Source organism: Nyctereutes procyonoides, unplaced genomic scaffold (genome assembly GCF_905146905.1).
Source record: "Nyctereutes procyonoides isolate TBG_1078 unplaced genomic scaffold, NYPRO_anot_genome, whole genome shotgun sequence".
Taxonomy (NCBI): domain Eukaryota; kingdom Metazoa; phylum Chordata; class Mammalia; order Carnivora; family Canidae; genus Nyctereutes; species Nyctereutes procyonoides.
The window spans coordinates 107479225-107497488 of NW_026575125.1; the positions used below are offsets into that span (position 1 = coordinate 107479225).

Here is an 18264-nt window from a genome sequence, read left to right on the forward strand (position 1 = left end):
GAGCCCGGATGAGGGGCTTGATCCCAGGACCCTGAGATCATGACCGGAGCGGAACGAAGGCGGATACTCAATGGAGCCACCCGGGCACCCCGAGGTGCTAGTTCTGAGCCTATTTTCTCTCAGAAGCATTCCTCACCCTTCCCAGCTCTGCTCTGTACTGGGATAGGGATGACCCCCTCAAACTGTTTCCCAGGCTTCTATGTTAGCTGGCGTCCAGCTGGGTCCAGCCAATGGAAGGCCCTAGCTGGAGGCTTGGGGGCAGGTGGCAGGGGCCCGGGTGTCTCTACCTCAGGCCTCGTCTGAACCTGTGCTGTGGTTCCAGCTGCTGCAGACAGGCCCACCATGACTCCCATTTCTTTTTTTGTTTTAATATTTTATTTATTTATTCATGAGGGGGGTGGGCAGAGGGAGAAGCAGGCTCCATGCAGGGAGCCTGACGTGGGACTCGATCCCGGGTCTCCAGGATCACACCCTGGGCTGCAGGCAGGTGCTAAACCGCCGAGCCACCGGGAATCCCCATGACTCTCTTTTCTGCCAAATGACCAGGCCATTGGCTCCAAGATCTTCACCTCCTCTGTGTCCCCTCAACCCTAAGAGAGGTTCTGGGCTTCTACTCTAATCTCTGGATTGCTTTGCATAGAGATCCAGTTGGCTTTTTAGCTCAGCCAAGATGTAATTCTCTGTATTAAGTTCCATTTATTTTTTTACTTTTAAAGACTTTTATTTATTTGAGAGAGAGACAGGGCAAGAGAGAGGGTAGCAGGGTCGGGGAGGGCAGAGGAGAGGAAGAAGTGGACTCCCCGCTGAGCAGGGAGCCCGGATACAGGGCTTGATCCCAGGCCCCCAGGATCATGACCTGAGCTGAAGGCAGACCCTTAACCGACTGAGCCACCCGGGTGCCCTATTTTACTTCTTAAAGATTTTATTTATTGGAGATAGAGTGGGGAAGGTCAGAGGGAGAAGCAGACTTCCCGCTGTGCTGGGAGCCTGATGCAGGAGGACTCGATCCCAGGACATTGGGATCATGACCTGAGGCCAAGGCAGACGCCTAACCGACTGAGCCACCCAGGCGCCCAAGTTCCATTTATTTTAAATCCATGTAGTGGTAGGTTTTCCAGTTTGGAAAACCAGTTTGGACCTGGACTGATGCTTTTGGCTCGGTAACTATCTTCAGATCACAAAGATTAACTCCATCGAGCGGGGAGAGTGTGACTCAATTACCAGCGTGAAGAACCTAGTGACTGCTTGATTTCTTAAAGGTGTTCCATGAAAACCGTGTCCAGCGACCTGCTGTCAGATGGTCTACGCAAAAAGTGATCCTTGGTGTGGAACACAGTGGGTTCAACCAATTCATACGGGTTTCTTTAATACTAGATCTGTCGTAGACTTTACTGTTCTAGTATGCATCGTAACCTGTCCGATAGGGTACAGCCACATGTGGAGCTTCCGGGGCTATTTAGCCAGGGAACCCACTTTTTCAAGGAACACCTAATAACATTTCCCGGGGCTCTAAGGTTTCCAAACCCAGTTTGGAAAATGCTGAGTAACAATAATCTCAGGCAGGCTTTGGATAGGAGTGGGGTAGAGTCATTTCAGATGGAGACTGCTGGCCATATTCTCATGTTCTTGTGTTAAGTGATGTATGTACTTTTTTAAAAAAAGATTTTATCTATTTGAAAGAGGGTACGCAAATGGGGAGAAGGGCGGGGGCAGAGGGAGAAAGGCAGACTCCCCACTGAGCAAGGAGCCAGATGTGGGGCTTGATCTCGCAACCCGGAGATCAGGACCTGAGCGGAAATCAGGAGCCGGTTGCTTAACCCACTGAGCCACCCAGGCACCCCAGGGATGCACATCCTGTAGAAAGCGGGTATAGGTGGCTCACCTGATGCCTCATTATTAACATTGTAGGAGCTGGCTTGTATTCTCACTCAGATGGCAGGAAGCAGGGGTAGGATAAACCTTACCTGGGAAACCCTGAATGACTCTACTGGAGGGAAACCCAGTTCAACACCATCAGACTTGATGGAAGGGAAAACCCAGGCCTGGGCATTCTTTTCTTTTTTAAAGACTCTATTAAGTAATCTCTCCATCCAACGGGGGTCTGAAATCCACAATCTAGAGATCAAGAGCCACACGTTCCACCTTACGGAGCCAGCCAGGAGCCCCCCCAGGCCTGGTGCATTTTGAGGCTGCCCTTTTCCAGACTAAGAGCAATGGCATGACCCCTGTTCATGGTTTCATTTGGGGTACAATGGCACAGGAAGATTTGCTTTTGGGTCATTCTAGACTCTGCAGGACATGCTTTTGGGGTCCTGGACAAACCGCAGTGTGGTGTAGCCAGAACTGCATTGGGTCAGACCTGGGTTCAGTCCTGAGGGACCAGGGAAGATAATGAGCTTATCTGAGCCTCAGCTGTTTTTTAAAAAAGATTATTAAAGAGAGAGTGAGTGAGCATGTTGGGGGGGGCAGAGGGCGAAGCAGGCTCCCCCCTGTGTAGGGAGCCCGATGTAGGGCTCTGATCCCAGGACCCTGGGATCATGACCTGAGCTGAAGGCAGGTGCTTAACCCACTGAACCACCCAGGTGCCCCTGAGCCTGTTTATGGGTAAGAATCTGGAGTTTAATGATCTCCACATAGGGCTGTGGAGGAGATGAAATGAGGTATGTAAAAGCATTCCACCAAGTGTCATACAGATAATAGCTAACAGTTTTCGTACTCTACAGTCAGCTCAATTTAATGTCCTGTCTCATTAATATTTTTATGCTTTATTGCATTCTTTCCTTTTTAAATAAGCTCTATACCCAACGTGGGGCTTGAACTCATGATCCCATGATCAAGAGCTGCATATTCTACTGACTGAGCCAGCCAGGTGCCCCTGCTTTATTGAGTTTTAACTTTTATTTTTCAAATTATAACTTAGAAATAATTTCAGACCTAAGCTGCAAAATAGTACAAGGAAATTCCCATATACTTTCTCCTCAGAGTCTACAAAATGCATAGTCACAATTTCAAAAATCATTTAACGTTGATATAACCGAGGACTGCATACAGCCTGTAGACCACCGTCAAACTCACCAATTACCCTACCAATGTCCAATTTCTGGTCCAGGATCCAACTGAGGACCACACACTGCACTTATTTATGTCATCTTCATTTCCTTCATTGGGTGTTCCCTAATATTGGTCTTTCATCATCTGTATACATTTTTTTTAAGTAGGCTCCATGACCAGCATAGGGCTTGAACTCCTGACCCTGAAATTCAGAGTTGCATGCTCTACTAAATGAGCCGGCCGGGCACCCCCACCTTTATTTTTTTTCTTTTAAAAATATTTTATTTATTTGAGAGAGAGCGAGCGAGTGAGTGCACAAACAGGGAAGGAGCAGAGGGAGAGGGAGAAGCAGGCTCCCTGCTGATCCCAGGACCCCAGGATCATGACCTGAGCTGCAGGCAGACACTTAACCAACTGAGCCACTCAGGTGCCCCTGTGATTTTTTTCTTTTAAATTTTATTTTTCAAGTTCTTATTTGAAAGAGAGAGAGAGAATGAGTGGGGGGAGGCAGAGGGAGAGAGAGAATTCCAAGCAGACTCCTTGCTGAGCACAGAGCCCGATACCCCAAGGTCATGACAAGGGCCAAAGTCAGATGCTTAACTGAACCACCTAGCTGCCCCATTTTTATTTTAAAAATCTGCTTATTTATTTTTTTAAGTAAGCTCTACATCCAACGTGGGGCTTGAACTCATGACCCCAAGATCAAGTTGCATGCTCTACCAACTGAGCCAGCCAAGCGCCCCCCCCCCCCGCCCCAATCCTTAGAATTTTGATTATTGGTCAGTTACTGTGTAAAATTACCCCTCAGTTTTGGTCATGCGTTCTTATGGTTAATATTAGTAATTAGCACTAATATTGTGATGGCTTGCTTATTCATGCCACCAGGGGTGGTATCATGATGGAGATAGCGTCCTGGTTAAGTGCACGGACTCTAGCAGAAGGCCTAGGTTCAAAATCTGCCTCTATTGGGGATGCCTGGCTGGCTCAGCTGACGGAGCACGCAGTGACCTCGAGCCCACGTTAGGTGTAGAGATTACTTAAAACCACCGCCACCACCTGGAACACCTGGGTGGCTCAGTTGGTTAAGCATCTGGCTCTTGATTTTGGCTCAGGTCATGCTCTCAGGGCTGTGAGAGAGCCCCAGGTTGGGGCTTGAGACTCTTCCCCTCTGCCTCTCCCCCCACTCGTGTGCATTTGTGCATACTCTAAAATAAATCTTTTAAAAAAACTGGTTCTCAGGTAGTGCTGGGTGGGACTGCTTAAACGTTGCTTTTCTCCTAAATGCTGTTATTGGAAAAACACTGTTTTCTTGACAGTTCTCTTATTTGTATCCATCTTTTCTCTCCACTTCCCCAAGAGTCCATAGAAATGTCTTTCTGGAACAAGGGCCCCTTGCTAAGGGCAACCAACCTTCCAGGCTTGCCCAGAACTTTCCTAGTGTCATGACCTGGAAGACCTTCCAGTCCCCGGCTGAGATGGTATGGTATGCCGAATACCTGCCCTGCAAAGATGTGCATGTCCTTCCTAATTCCTGTAAATATGTCACCTTTCCATGGGAAAAGGGACACTGCAGATGGGACTTCAAGATCTCAAGATGGAGAGATTATCCACACAGATCCCATGTAATCACAGGGGGAAGGCAGGAGGGTCAGATTCAGAAATGTGACCATGGAAGCAGAGAGCAGAGATTTGAAGATGGATCAGGAAGGGATCATGAGACAAGGAATCACATTACCTTGTTTTTTGATTTTGAGAGTGTGTCAGTGTGTGTGTGTGTGTGTGTGTGTGTGTGTATAGGTGGGGGCGGGTCGCAGGAAGGGGGAAAGGGGCAGAGAGGGAGAAACAGACTTCCCACCGAGCAGGGAGCCCAATGTGGGGCTCAATCCCAGGACCTTGAGATCATGACCTGAGCCGAAGGCAGATGCTCAACTGAGTCAGTCACCTGGGTGCCCCATCACATTACCTTCTGAAAGCTGGAAGACAAGGGAGCAGAGATCTCCTCTAGAGCTTCCAGGAAAAACATACCTTGATCTTACGACTTCCAGAATTGTAAGAGAATACGTTTGTGTTAAAAAGAAAAGAAAACTGGCTCTACCACTGTGTGACCTTGGTTTGTGACTCAGTTGTCTTATCTGTCAAATGGTGAAATGTTAGTACCTACTTCGTAGGACTGTCTAAATTACTATTATTATTATTTTTTGTAAAGATTTTATTTATTCACGAGAGACACACAGAGAGAGGCAGAGACACAGGTAGAGGGAGAAGCACGCTCCCTGTGGGGAGCCCAATGCGGGACCCGATCCCAGGACCCTGGGATCACAACCTGAGCCAAAGGCAGACAGAGCCACTGAGCCACCGAGGCACCCCAGGACTGTGTGAATTATTAAAGGCATACTTATATTCATAGGTAAGTCAGTGCCTGGCACACAGTAAGTGTGTGCTTAAGTGTGCTTAAGTGTTTAAGTGTTAATATGAGTAGTTGTGACTTTAGTGGCTTTATTGGCAGGAAATACATCCTGGCAAATTGACGAAGAGACCACAGAAGCAGCAGGCATTTTAACCATGAACATCCTTTGCTTCTTTCCACACGAAGAGCCAGGGCCAAAGACCTTGTGGTCCACCAAGAGCTGTACTATTCCTTTTAGCTCCTGGCACTTGCTCCTAACGCCCCTGAGACGAGGACCTGCTTGATTGATGAGCAACATTTCTTCAGCATGATAGATCCACATACTAGGAACTGAGCCCATGTTCCCTTACCCCTAAATTGCTGGGAAAAAATGTGTCAAATTAATTTTACAAAGTTGTGAAATGATTAGTCCCTGTTTTTTTCTGACTGTCCTCAGCACTGGGTCCTTCAAGCTTCATTAGTATGCAGCCAGCACTTGAGCGGGGACACAGGCACTGAATAACCATAGTGATAACCTCGGCCCCTAACCTTTCCATGTGCTGCTTGTTTGAAGGGGCCAAGCCACCCAGTTCCTCACAATGCTTACTTTATTGGCCAATCCTGGGTAGACTCAGCAGTGAGGCAGCTCCCACAAAGCTGGATGGGGGAAGGAGAGGAAGCTTGCACAGACTAATTAAATCCAAGACAGTGGAAAGAATCTACCATAGTTACATCTATAAAAATTTGGTAAATGTCAATTATTCATGAAAGAGATCAAAACCCTTAATATAAAAATAGCAATGATTTCTTCCGAATAATGGTATTTTACAAGGCATTTTTTTACAAGGCATTTTGGATCTCTTTACCTCATTTGATCAGCCCTCACCCCCACGACACCATTTCAGGAGCGAGATGTGAGTCTGTGAGGAAGATGGCTCGAAGTGACAAAGCTGAAACTTTAACTCAGGTCTCACCTCCAAATACTGCACATTTCCCACTTACCAAAAAAATAACAAGGAGACACCTGAAACTAATGTAACGTTGTACGTTAACTATGCTGGAATTAACATAAAAACCAAACCAAAAAATAAAAATAAAAAGGAAATTCGCTAAATGTAGGTCAAAGGCTTAATAGGATCAAAGGCTACAAAAACACAGAGACTAAAGTGTAAAAATGTAATGCAACCAGCTACTGTGGGGAAACTTTAACAGTCAAGGACAGCAGTGTTTTCACAAGGTCTTAGGCGCAGGCTGAGCAACATTGGGAGGTGGTGGGGAGGGGGGCAGGGAGAGGCAGGTGTACACACACACCTTTGGACCAAATTTCAAGCCACTGTAAAACTGCTGCATGTTTGGATTCTTAAGACTCAAATGATTTCAATGAGATGGAGACACCGACCACGTATCACACTACCTCCAATGTGCGGGCAGCCGAAAGCACACCACCAAGTACACACTAGGAGACTTTCAGTATATATTTACTGTTTTGGCTGAACTTTATGCAGACAGGTTCATTCCAAACCTCCGGAAGAACTACAACCTCTCCAAATTAGGTTCTGCCCTAGAATGCCAATTGAACACATATAGAAACAGGCAAACAGGAAATTAAAGACTATTTCCTGTCACCATATTGCTTCCGTATTTTTATGTCAAACTGAGACCTTTCCAAAAAAGAGGCTAAAATATCAATCATATCATACCAAAGTTTATTGATACATCAAACAAAAATTTCTGTAATGAAAAAGGCAAGTTGCATTCATAAAAGATGGCATTCACAGTCATTATAGAAAGCAACAACGTAGATGTAAAAAATTGCTTAAGTGAAAAATGTAATACTGCAGTCCCGTTTTGCAAGCTGAAAAATGATTTCGTTAACACTTGCATAAAATCTGCACATTTATATACTGCATGTTATTAAAAAATTCCATCACTAAATTATGAATTTTGCAAATTTAGGCCTACATTTATACTGTTGCTGGTGTAGATGTTGTAGATATGGAATTTATGTTTTACGTTTAGTAAGTTACACCTTCAAACAATGGACAACAGTTGTGAAAATCACAAGGACACCTTGATAGTTCAAAGTTGTTCAAATGATGGGTATATATGATCCTGTTATTACATTTTTCCACTTTCTCGGTCACAAAATAAGGTGGTTAGATTGTAGTGCTAGGAATACTGTAGGACGGCTTACTTCGAGTTATTACATCTGCTAACCCATGCTAGCCATTTTTTAGCTCATTGATAAAATCTCCTTCAAAAAGGAAGTCAGGTCCCTTTCAAGGATCTAGGCCATGCTCATCACCATCATGAATCTGAGCTGCAGCATAATGTGTAGCTGAGACAGGACTCTAAATCCCCTGTAGTCACCTTTCTTCCTGGCTGCAAGGAATTTTATATGCCACTGGTTACATTTCCACTACCCTGGCTATTCTGATTATGGCAGTCTCCAATGGTTTGCGTTACACGAGCCTTTCTCTATATTGAGCATCTCTCATTTGTATTCACAGTCCTTAGAGTACTTACGTAAAACAGCAGTAACCACAGCAACAACTGTAACAAGAACAACTAAAGACACCAAAAGCTTTTCTGGGTCTGATTTTTTAGCTCTTTGGAGTAGGCAAAGAATATAGACTTTGCATTCAGTGGATCACCTCTAATACGGGCTACCGGAACACAGCACACTTGGGTAAGCTGTGAATGACACCTAACAAAATACTCTAAAAGTAACACTGATAGAGGAGAACAAATGAAATAATGAAAAAGGGTCAGAACGCTGGAATGGTTTCTGATGACTGAAATTATGTCCTTCCTTGAACTTAAGAAAAATTACGCCTAAACATTTACACAAAATAGAGAGGAATCAAATGTGCCACACGGACCATATAAATACACCGGTATAGACTGAATTCAAGACTTTTCTAAATCAAGGTACAATATAAACACTAATAGTAGTATGGGCACGTCAGAAAGACAACCAAAAATGGAAACTGCTAGGAAAACACTGAAAAAAAAAAAGTAATCTCTATGACCAGCGTGGGGCTTGAACTCACGACCCCAAGATCCAAGAGATGCATGCTCCACCGACTGAGCCAGCCAGGCGCCCCTGGAAACATTCTTTAAGAGCCCATCTCAATCTAGTAGTCAAATGTAGCCATTTATATCCAAAAAAAAGTGTGTTTGATTTTAACATTTAATAAAGACATTTCACATTTATTTTTATGTTTTAGGTGAACTCATCAGGAGGCTAAAGCCTCCTTCTAGTCCAGTAAGTTGAGGACTTTACTAAGGTGAATCTCATGGTTTAAAGTCAGATCACCACCTAACCATGTTTGATAAGAGAGAAAACATTCATGTTCAGAGTCATGGCTCTGTAGGCTGAATCACTGTCTTGGGATGGATCCCTCCTTCGCAAATTGGCAAGTTAAAAAAAAAAGTGCTGCATATATACACAAATGCAGCCTCTTTCAAAAAAATAACCATTAACAGTTTGAAATAAGCTATTTTTTACCCTCTCTACGAAAATTATAGAAGACTGATGTTCGGATGGCTTTATTTTTATTGTAATTATGGCTTTGCCTATCTCACCTCAGATCCCAGTAAAACTAATATTGGAAAAATCTGTTATATCTTAACTCTTTTGAGGGACTACTTTTACTAAGTGATTGGAAATGTTTTATTTTCAAATCTAGTAGCCACATACCCATTAAGTGAGACTAAATTCAGAAGAACAAAAATAAAATAAGTAATTGTTTTGATTCTCACAAAAATATCTAGGATGAACATTCTTTCCACATAAGGGTTCAAGGTATTTTTTTGGCAAGGCAATTCTATGAAGACAAAATTAGCATGTGGGTGAAAAGAAAGGATTAACTATTCTGATGCACTGATACCATTTAGTCTTCTTGTATTTTCAAGTATTCCTTTCACATGTTTGAAAAAAAATAATTTAAGATTATCATTCAGCAGGAACAAGAAATGTGATCCAAACAGCCTATTTCTTCTGCCAGGCAAAAAAAGTAATATTAGCAAAGTCTATTCATTCCCATTTATGACTTCTACTTTATACTATTATATTTAGATCCATTCACAGAGTTCATGGGTTAAAGGAGCACCCATTTGGTAGTTATATTATTCTATCTAAAGCCAGTAATTCTAATTATTCGTGCTTTCAACTTTCGTATGATTCATAACTTAGAGCTTTGGCCATAACGGCTACTTAACAATAACTGTAAATGCTTAAGAGAGTCATTTGGTATTTTAATGGACATTGATTCTAAACCCCCAGACATCAGAGAGTGGTTTAACTTGTTGCATATTGAGTATCCTGAGATGATAACTTTTTGTAGTTGTTTCTTCCTGCTTTCTTTTTTAGCTGTAATCACTGTCAATATGCTTGTAGGACAATAACATAGGCAGTTCAAGATTCGGATTCTGAAAAATTTAAAATATACAGAGTTAAAAGGTTTATTTTAACAATGATGTGAAGCCATCTGTTTAGCATTTTCAAAAATAAATCAAGTAGTAAATTTTGGTATGAGAGTAAAGGAACTATCTTAGAGTGCCAAGTTTTATTCACATGCAGGGGGAAAAAAAAGGGACACAATAACCAGATTTTAATCCCTTCTTCATTTGTTAACTGAATAGATTCAGACTTGCTTTGTGCTTTTGGATTACTCCAGGGCTCTCCTGTCATTGTCCCCACAAGGACCCTCTAGTCTGCGAGCTCCTTGAAAATAGGGCCATCTTCGTTTCATCTCCAGCATCTAGTGTAGCATCTGGCGCATAGCAGGTACTTGGGACATGGTGCATGAATGAACTGACTATTGTTTTTGAGGATGCGTAAATTTTGACAGAGAAAAATCTCAAGATATCCTCAACTTTGAAAGACTGGTGTAAAAGTATTTTTCCTTTGTTGGAAGAAACATATTTCTTCCTCATAATGTTGGAGCTCATTTTCTTTTTGGTAGATCATGTATCTATGAGTCAACTGACACTTCTGTTTTTCTTATTCATCATTTTTTTTTTAAGAAAAGTGACCACAGAAACTTTCCTAAATCTGTAGATTCTTTGCTGTCCTATGAACATTTTCAAATGCTATAACAGGGACTGTGTGTGGTAAGCCAACTGATCACAGAGTCTCAATCAGGGATGTTGAGAAGTGGACGCCTTCTGTCCTGGGAGGGAGCCTAACTTTAATTCTCTACTCTCAAATCCAACCTTTTAAGACACGAGTAGTAGAGGGTCCTGAAGGGGTATGCTATTTTCTTCCCATATTGGTGCACTTTCCTTGCCATGTTCGGACTGGAAGTCCTCTAGACTACATTCCATTTCTTTCATGTTCCCTATTTTCCTAAGAGTTCGGGTAGCAGGGTCACGGTGACTGACCCTAACCAAAATATGGTTGCCATTCACACTGAGAGCTTAGAAAAGGAGTCACACAGTTCTCCTATCAAGGGACAAACTCAGTGGCCGAACTACTCGCCAAATGTTTTCCCTGGGAGGAAAAAATAATGCTATGTGCAAAGATATTTCTGGAAGAAATATACATTAAAAATAAAACAACTGTTTAAAAGATAAAACTTTCTCAATTCTACGTTCCTAGTCCTATGTTATTGTAGGATTTAAGGCCCTGGAGAGGCCAAAAGCAGAAGCAGTGTCTGCTACCCAGCCTAGTCTCCCAAACCACAGCCCAAGCTAAAGAAAGCAATCCAGGGGGATACAGAATTAGCTGGAAACAGTATAGTTAAAATGCACCATACAACCTAGGACAGGGCCATCTAGGATAAAAGGGTCAAAGACTTTGAAGGCTACCGGGAAGCAGATCGTTACAGAGGGAAGATAGAAACACGTGAGTTGCTCAAAATGGGGGACAAGATGCTGACTGGGGCAAACGGAGTCTGCTTCCAAAACAACAGCGCAGGTGCAGACTGTGATGAACTGTAGGAGATAGAAGAACCAAAGTATCCATTCTATTAGCTTAATTTTCATTCTTTGCTGAGAGGTTGCGGAGTGGACAGCTGATGAAAACGTGGGCCTATGAGGAGGACTCACACTTGTTAGCTCCAAAGAGAACTGAACTGCAATTTCATTCCTGATGATCATTAATTTTTATGTGTGCATGAAAGACGGCCCTGCCCTAAGCTGTACTGAGTTTTTTCCAAGCTGGTAAGCTTGTCAACTTCATTCACGAATTACTCTAAATTTCTACGAGTGGATAAGAGACCTCTCAAGGTCTGAGATGACAGAGGCCCCTGTGGTGGGAAACAAAATACACATAGAGGAGTCATTCTGAGTTCAAGAATTCCTCCCAACTATTTTTTTGGGGTAAATGAAACAATATAAAACGAATTTGCTCATTTATGGGAAAATCAATTCTGAGGCATTCTACATAATTAGGCCAGTATCCCCCTGAATAGCTAGGAAAGATTTTACCTTTACCTCTGAAAGTTGAAACATTTAGCTTGAATAAAACTTGACATTAAAAAAGGTGATTAGATTTGTTCATGAATTTGGGGGATCAGACATTTACAAGTACATTAAGTGTATACCTGCAAACACACAGACACAGCACATGAAGGTACAAAGACACTGGATTATTCTCACATAATTCCCAAAAGAACATGCAACGCTAAATCAACTTGATGTTATACAGATGCAATTTTGGAATATTTATTTTCAATTTTCTCAATGATCTTTTTAAAATCAAAATTGTATTTCCTAATCAGTATTAACGAGCGCTTTCACATGATGGCACTGCCATAGCAACTTGCCCCTTACAAATTCAATGTAATTTTGTTACCCTCTGAGCTCTGCAAAATGCCTGGAATTTTATTTGAGGGCTTACCAAATTTGAAATAGAGATTTCCCCATATTCCAAGGAATGCATCTTTATATTTTTGTAAAGAATCGTTATAAAGTTCACCACACCAACAGCAGAGAAAATTTAGAGAGTGGTATTTTCATTTTTTTCTTTATAATGCTGTTAATCTGTTTCTTTAAAAGCCAGCCCGCTCAACACTAGGTACCTGTTACAATATATTAGATTCGTCTGAGAATGTTCGTAAAAGAAGAGGTCTGACTGAAGGTCTGGCGGATAATGAGTCAGATGCCCTTTTACAGCTCAGATTTCTCTGTAATAGTGAGGTAAAGATACTTAAAGCATTTGAAGATTGCTTAACCTACCTGGTGATAAAAATGTAGAAGAAACAAATCATTTCCTATAAACTACTCTTGGCCCAAAGTACAAATGGTTACACTATAGCAAACGCATAACATTTCAATGAATACATTTAAAGACCTAAGAAAGTCTCCAAGTCGAATTGAATCATTTTCATGGGAGAAGTATGCAGATATTAGTAGTATATGGCAAACAGGGGTTTTTGAGATGACACCGGTAGGTTATGCGGTAGATGAGTCAATGTGGTTTGATTAGTGAACCTTACCATCCTTTTGGTGAACACCTCTGAGAGTTGTGCTGGTGCTGTAAGTGTATTGAACAAAGAGAAATTTGTGCAAGACATTCCCATCTTGGTGAACAGACTAGCTCTGACACACTGTGGCTTCTACTGCGTGCCAGGGATCAAGGGGACTAGAGACTTATGGTCCAAGTGTTTGAAAATCACTTCCTCTCCAGTGTGACATTTGAGAAGGTGAACAAATGATCAAAGGAAAATGACAAAATACTCTTCAATATTAATAGAAGATATAAAAATGAATAATGAGAAGTAATTTTGCATAAGGAGTCAGAAAATGGTGTCAAGCAAATGAGAATGCAAGCAAGTTGGTACATTAAGAAAGGAAATCACCTTATTCACTCCAAGAGAAACTGTGATTGCTGGAAGTTTGAGAAAGCATGAAGATAGTAGATGTTCCTGAGGAAGGGAGGCGTTTCGTTACCTTGTTCACAATTGCACATAGGGTGGAAAATTGCAGTAGGAAAAAGAGAAATGCAGAAACCAAAAAAAAAAAGTAAATATTCTCTGAAATGTAAGACATTTAAAAAGAAACCTTGAGAATTCGAAGTCGAAATGACATGTTAGTTTTGAAGGCATTACTTTCTGAAGTAACAGTCGAGTTAAGAGTTAGGAATAGTCTATATTATATGTGCAAACTACTATTTCTCTGTTTAACAGTTTAAAATTATTTTGTTTATGGGAAGATTAACTATTTTGAATAATTTTAAAATAGACTTCTCATTAAAATAAGGCTTATTTCTCATCATTAATTCACTAACCTACATTGTTCAAAATCCATCGGTCAGAGACCTGTGTCCAGGGTCCATCACCAATCTAATCTCGAAGGAACTCTCTTCTATCCAATCGCACAGGTATAATATAAAGGGACTGACTATTCTTGGGCAGTTATAGGTTAAAAGCCTAACAAAACTAACACAGTGGGAAGACATCTGGGGAAGCCACAGTTCAGTCCCATGTACCACTTGGACCAATGCTTAACTTCCTTTATTCTAACATAATTTGGTTGGTTTCCCCCCTTTTTCTTACAGAGACCACTTTAAAAGGGTAGGCTAAAGAGCTATGCATTTCTCCTGTAACATGCCTAGAAAAAGTAAAAATTGATAACTTAACAGCTTAATCAGAAAACCCAACAGGTTATTGTTTTTCCTTCTTACCCAGGCCTCATTTTGGTATTGCCCACATAAAACAGAAGATGAGTGGTCAACTATGGGGACGAGTTTAACAATTCTGCTAATTAAGATTACCCATATTATCTAATGAAAATATAGTGACTAATGAAAATAGGTCTAAAAAAAGAAACCAGCTAAAGTATCATACGTATCTAGCAGAATCTAATAAACAATAAAAGTTTTAAAGGCAAATACTTTATGACTTATTCATATAGGTTTAAACATAACAGTATTTTTTCCTATTCATATTTTATCTTAAATAAAGTTGGCGACATGCAAATAAATTACTGATTGAATAAAGCTAGAGACACCTATAGTTTCTAAGGAAAAAATAATTTTAGATTGTTCTGTCTTTTATTTTGTGGGCAAAAATCTCACGACAAGATTAACATGGTACCGATTTCCCCAACCCCATGTTCAATATACGAGCCTAATTACTTAAGACTGTAACTATAAGCACATTTTTGGTGCACTCAAAACCTTATATCCAATCGTCAGAGATCAAAGCACCTCTACGAAGCAGAAATTTTAGGGGTTAATAGATTAATTTATAAAGGGAAAAGAAAGGGAATATGAAAGTACAGAAGGCAGTAGAGAGCATGGGAAGAGTATCTAAAGCAATCAAAAACGGATATAGCCAGCAATTGGTGGGTGGGGGGAAGGAAAGAAGGGAAATAATGAGCTAAAGAGTATGAAATTTCCACATTCCTTTGCAGTCATCTAGAGAACTTTGACACCAGCTCAGGCTCAATGAGCAGTATGTCAAAGAGGCCAATGCATAAAGGTCCATCTCAACAGCCACAAATGTTAGGATTCAACTTTTTGTCTAATCCAGTTAATGGGGCTATTACCCTTAGAACCCATGGTTGTGACACTGTCAGAATCGCAAGAGTAATAGTCATCCTTGGCAATACTGTAGCTACGAGGGTAAGTTGTATTCTCCAAAAATTCCAAAGTGCTCTCTCTGGGAATTTTGCTCACATAGCTGACATTCTTCCTTTTCCTGTCACTCACTCTGAAAGGGCTCCCTCCATAATGGGATGTTTCTTCTTGTCTGTGCAGACATCCCATGCTAGGCAAGGCCATGTTGCTAGGTCCACTCTCCTTAGATCATAGTGTTCCAGGGTCTAATCGGCAAAGTCAAGCCTCCCTCTTGATAGTGAGAAAACTTACATAAATGTATTTGGACAAGTCCTCCATTGGAAATGGGAAGTGGTATTTACTACTTGGCCAGAAAGTTCAGGTGTTCCTTCACTGATTATGGGAGAGCCCAACAATGGTGCTTAGAGGAGACACAACTTTTTGAAAGATCAGAAATCCTAAATTTTAAATTTCTTTTGAAGTGGTATCATGCTGTTCCATTGTTCATCGCTCAATGGCAGTTTCACCGTATCCCGTCAGCAGCGTGGTCATGTAGCTTTTGTCAATGTCTAAGCTAACGAAAAGCCATCTGATCCTTAATGACGGGATTTTAGGTAAAAAAAATTAACCACACTGCCCGAAAAGATAGCTGGGGAATAGGTAGCTTAGACTAACCTTTGAGTGAAATGACCGGGGAACCCAGTTTAGAAGAAAGCAGAATTCTTCACAACACTAACATCAGGACAGAACTCAGCTGGGGTGGAGGCTGCCCTACCAGCCTTTCTACTGGTGGCTTCAGGAGGTAGTGACTTGAAATAGCTCAGATGTGTTACAACACACCAGATCACTGAGTCTGCTATGCTGCTTTATACCTGCTTACAGAAGTGCTCCGTATAAATCCCCCTTACAACTTAACTGGAGTGAGAGCTCCCCGTGAGCTGGGCCACATCTGAGTCATCCCTGAATTACCGACACCTTGTATAGTAGATAACTTATAGTGGACCCTCAGGCCATGTGTGCAGCACTGAATGGAATCTAACAGAAGGTTATATAACCTATTACCCATACCCTTAACGAAAAAAAACCCCATATCTCTCCAAAACACCTTATAGAACAAATTCCTCTTGCAAATACAATATATTACATCAATCTTTATAAATACTTGCACAACGGATCCAAGATGCTTATGGTGAATCCGGGGGCTTTTTACTTAAGGAGGGAACCACCATTACAAATTTAGAACTTACATATTATCCCAATCAACTTAAAAAAATAACAAAAACACTATTTTCCATAACTATTATTTTACAAACCATAATTCCTACCTTAATAACATCATAAATCATTATCATTACTACAACAAAAAACAAACCCCTATTAATCACAAATAATTCCCCAATTTAAAAAACCCTCATATCCACTCAACTCATTATAATTAACTTATTCCAAAAATCAACACATCTCAAATACATTAAAAAACCATTTTCCCCATTCTTCTTACTATCTCATATATCACAATTCACAATCCAAACCCCCACACTATACATCCCCCAAAACTCAAAACTTCCAATTCTTACCCTATCTCATAAACTACTTTAATTTTTTTTTTTTTTTTCCCCCCCCTCCCCCACCCCTTTTTTTTTTTTTTTTAACACAGTTTTCCCCCCCCCCCCCCCCCCCCCCCCCCCCCCCCCCCCCCCTCCCCCCCCCCCCCCCCCCTTGTGTGGTTCAACACATGTTCTGGTTCAATGAGGGTAGGAATGATGAATGAATGATTGAATGAATGAAGGTGATTATGGAAATTTTCCTGGTTGTTGTAGCACACCAGCATGCCAAGCTATAGCACAGACACTAGAATTCCTCCTATCGTGGACATACCCATGGCAAACAAATTTCATGCTTAACCTCATGCTTTCAACAGAAGTTCGGAATCTACTGTTGCATGGAAAGAGAATGTTTTATGTCTTTATCTGTGAAAGCCTCCCTCCATTTAAGTAATGTAAAGGTCACCTCCAGCCCGTGTCTAATTCTTTTTTGTTGTTGTTGTTGTTTAAAGAAAGGGCCTAAGGAAGAGCTGGTATGTTTGAAGGTTTTGATTTTGGAGATTTTTGTATCATCTTTAGAGCATGAAGCTGGGTGTGAGTCATTACTTAGCTCCATTAACCTAAATAAGAAAAACATTTAGGAGCATCCCCAAAGTGTACTCCCAAATAAGGGGAATAGAAGAGCACCTCAGAGATCCTTCCCAAACAAATTCTCTATTATAACATGGCACCAAACGATTTCTTCCAGTGACATTTTTTTTTTTTACTTGGCTTGATACAAATTGCCACTTAAGGCATTCTGGGAAAAACCTGTTATATCAACTTGTTTTACCCTTGTTCAACTGATAGTAAGACAAGTAAATGCCACTTTCCAAAGCATCCTAAGGCTAAACATCAGGCTGGAGGGAGTTAGTCAGGGATCTACTGGAAGGATTCAAGAATAGACAAAGGCAGTCTTAGCTAGGTTAATGTTATTGGGTCCAGTGCCACCCACAAGGCATGCAGAAGCAGTGAGTTAAGGCCAGTTCTGACGACCTTAACTGTACAGTGATTGGCTTTGGATACCAAGAAGCAATGTAGCTTATGCCATTGGTAATCTATTGCTTTTGACTGGGGCTGATACTAACTTATTGATCATGAAGGTCTTCCTTAATATACCTAGTCACTGAAGATTTTCTCATTATAATCATTTTAGTTTCCTACATATACATGATACCAACCACTGGATCCTATCAAATCAATAGGCCAAAACCCCAAGTCAGACAAACCAGCTTCGTGGTAAAAGTGGTTGGCAAATTTGATCGAATAGGTCAGGTAGATTGTTTCCTGAAGATACTGCTTTGGGGTGGCCATAAGATCGAGCTGGTGTCAACAGGATAGAAATAGGGTTTTGTTAGGCAAAGCAAGGTTAAGTGTTGGCAGGAATATGACATATTTCATTAACCTGTTGGTCAAAATTTGTCAGAATTTTTCTTTTCCGAGCTAATCTACCCCTGTAACTTTAAAGGCTTTTTAGAAATGTTTACAAGATATTAGACAATGCAGGGCCAAGCAATTAGGCTGGCAGAGGGTAATAACTTCTCATTCCCACAGGAGATTTACAATTTAAGCAGCAAAAATAAGAACACACTCATAAAACAATCTTCGTCTTTACAAGTGTGTTCAGGAGGGTAAGGATGCAGACATCACATCCAGGGAATTCTCTTTGGTTCAAATATACTGCTGGAAAGACAGGGCTAGAAGCAACACAGAGATTAAGCAGCACTATAATTAAA

The 18264-nt window shown here is 41.2% G+C and overlaps 1 protein-coding gene across 4 annotated transcripts in view; it reads right to left on the reverse strand.

Moving 5' to 3' along the window:
• Window positions 1-7122: 7122 nt before the first annotated feature.
• Window positions 7123-18264, reverse strand: part of ATP11C (ATPase phospholipid transporting 11C) — a 182319-nt gene continuing 171177 nt past the window's right edge. For 2 of the 4 annotated variants that reach the window (XM_055337932.1, XM_055337930.1), the window contains 2 exons: window positions 12466-12570; window positions 7123-9871 (listed from right to left, as the gene is read on the reverse strand). In XM_055337932.1, the coding sequence (XP_055193907.1) occupies window positions 12469-12570 (102 nt within the window). In that variant the 3' untranslated portion in view covers window positions 7123-9871; window positions 12466-12468. Of the gene's footprint in view, window positions 9872-12465; window positions 12571-18264 lie in introns of those variants that run through there. The other 2 variants (XM_055337931.1, XM_055337933.1) reach the window with 2 other exon arrangements.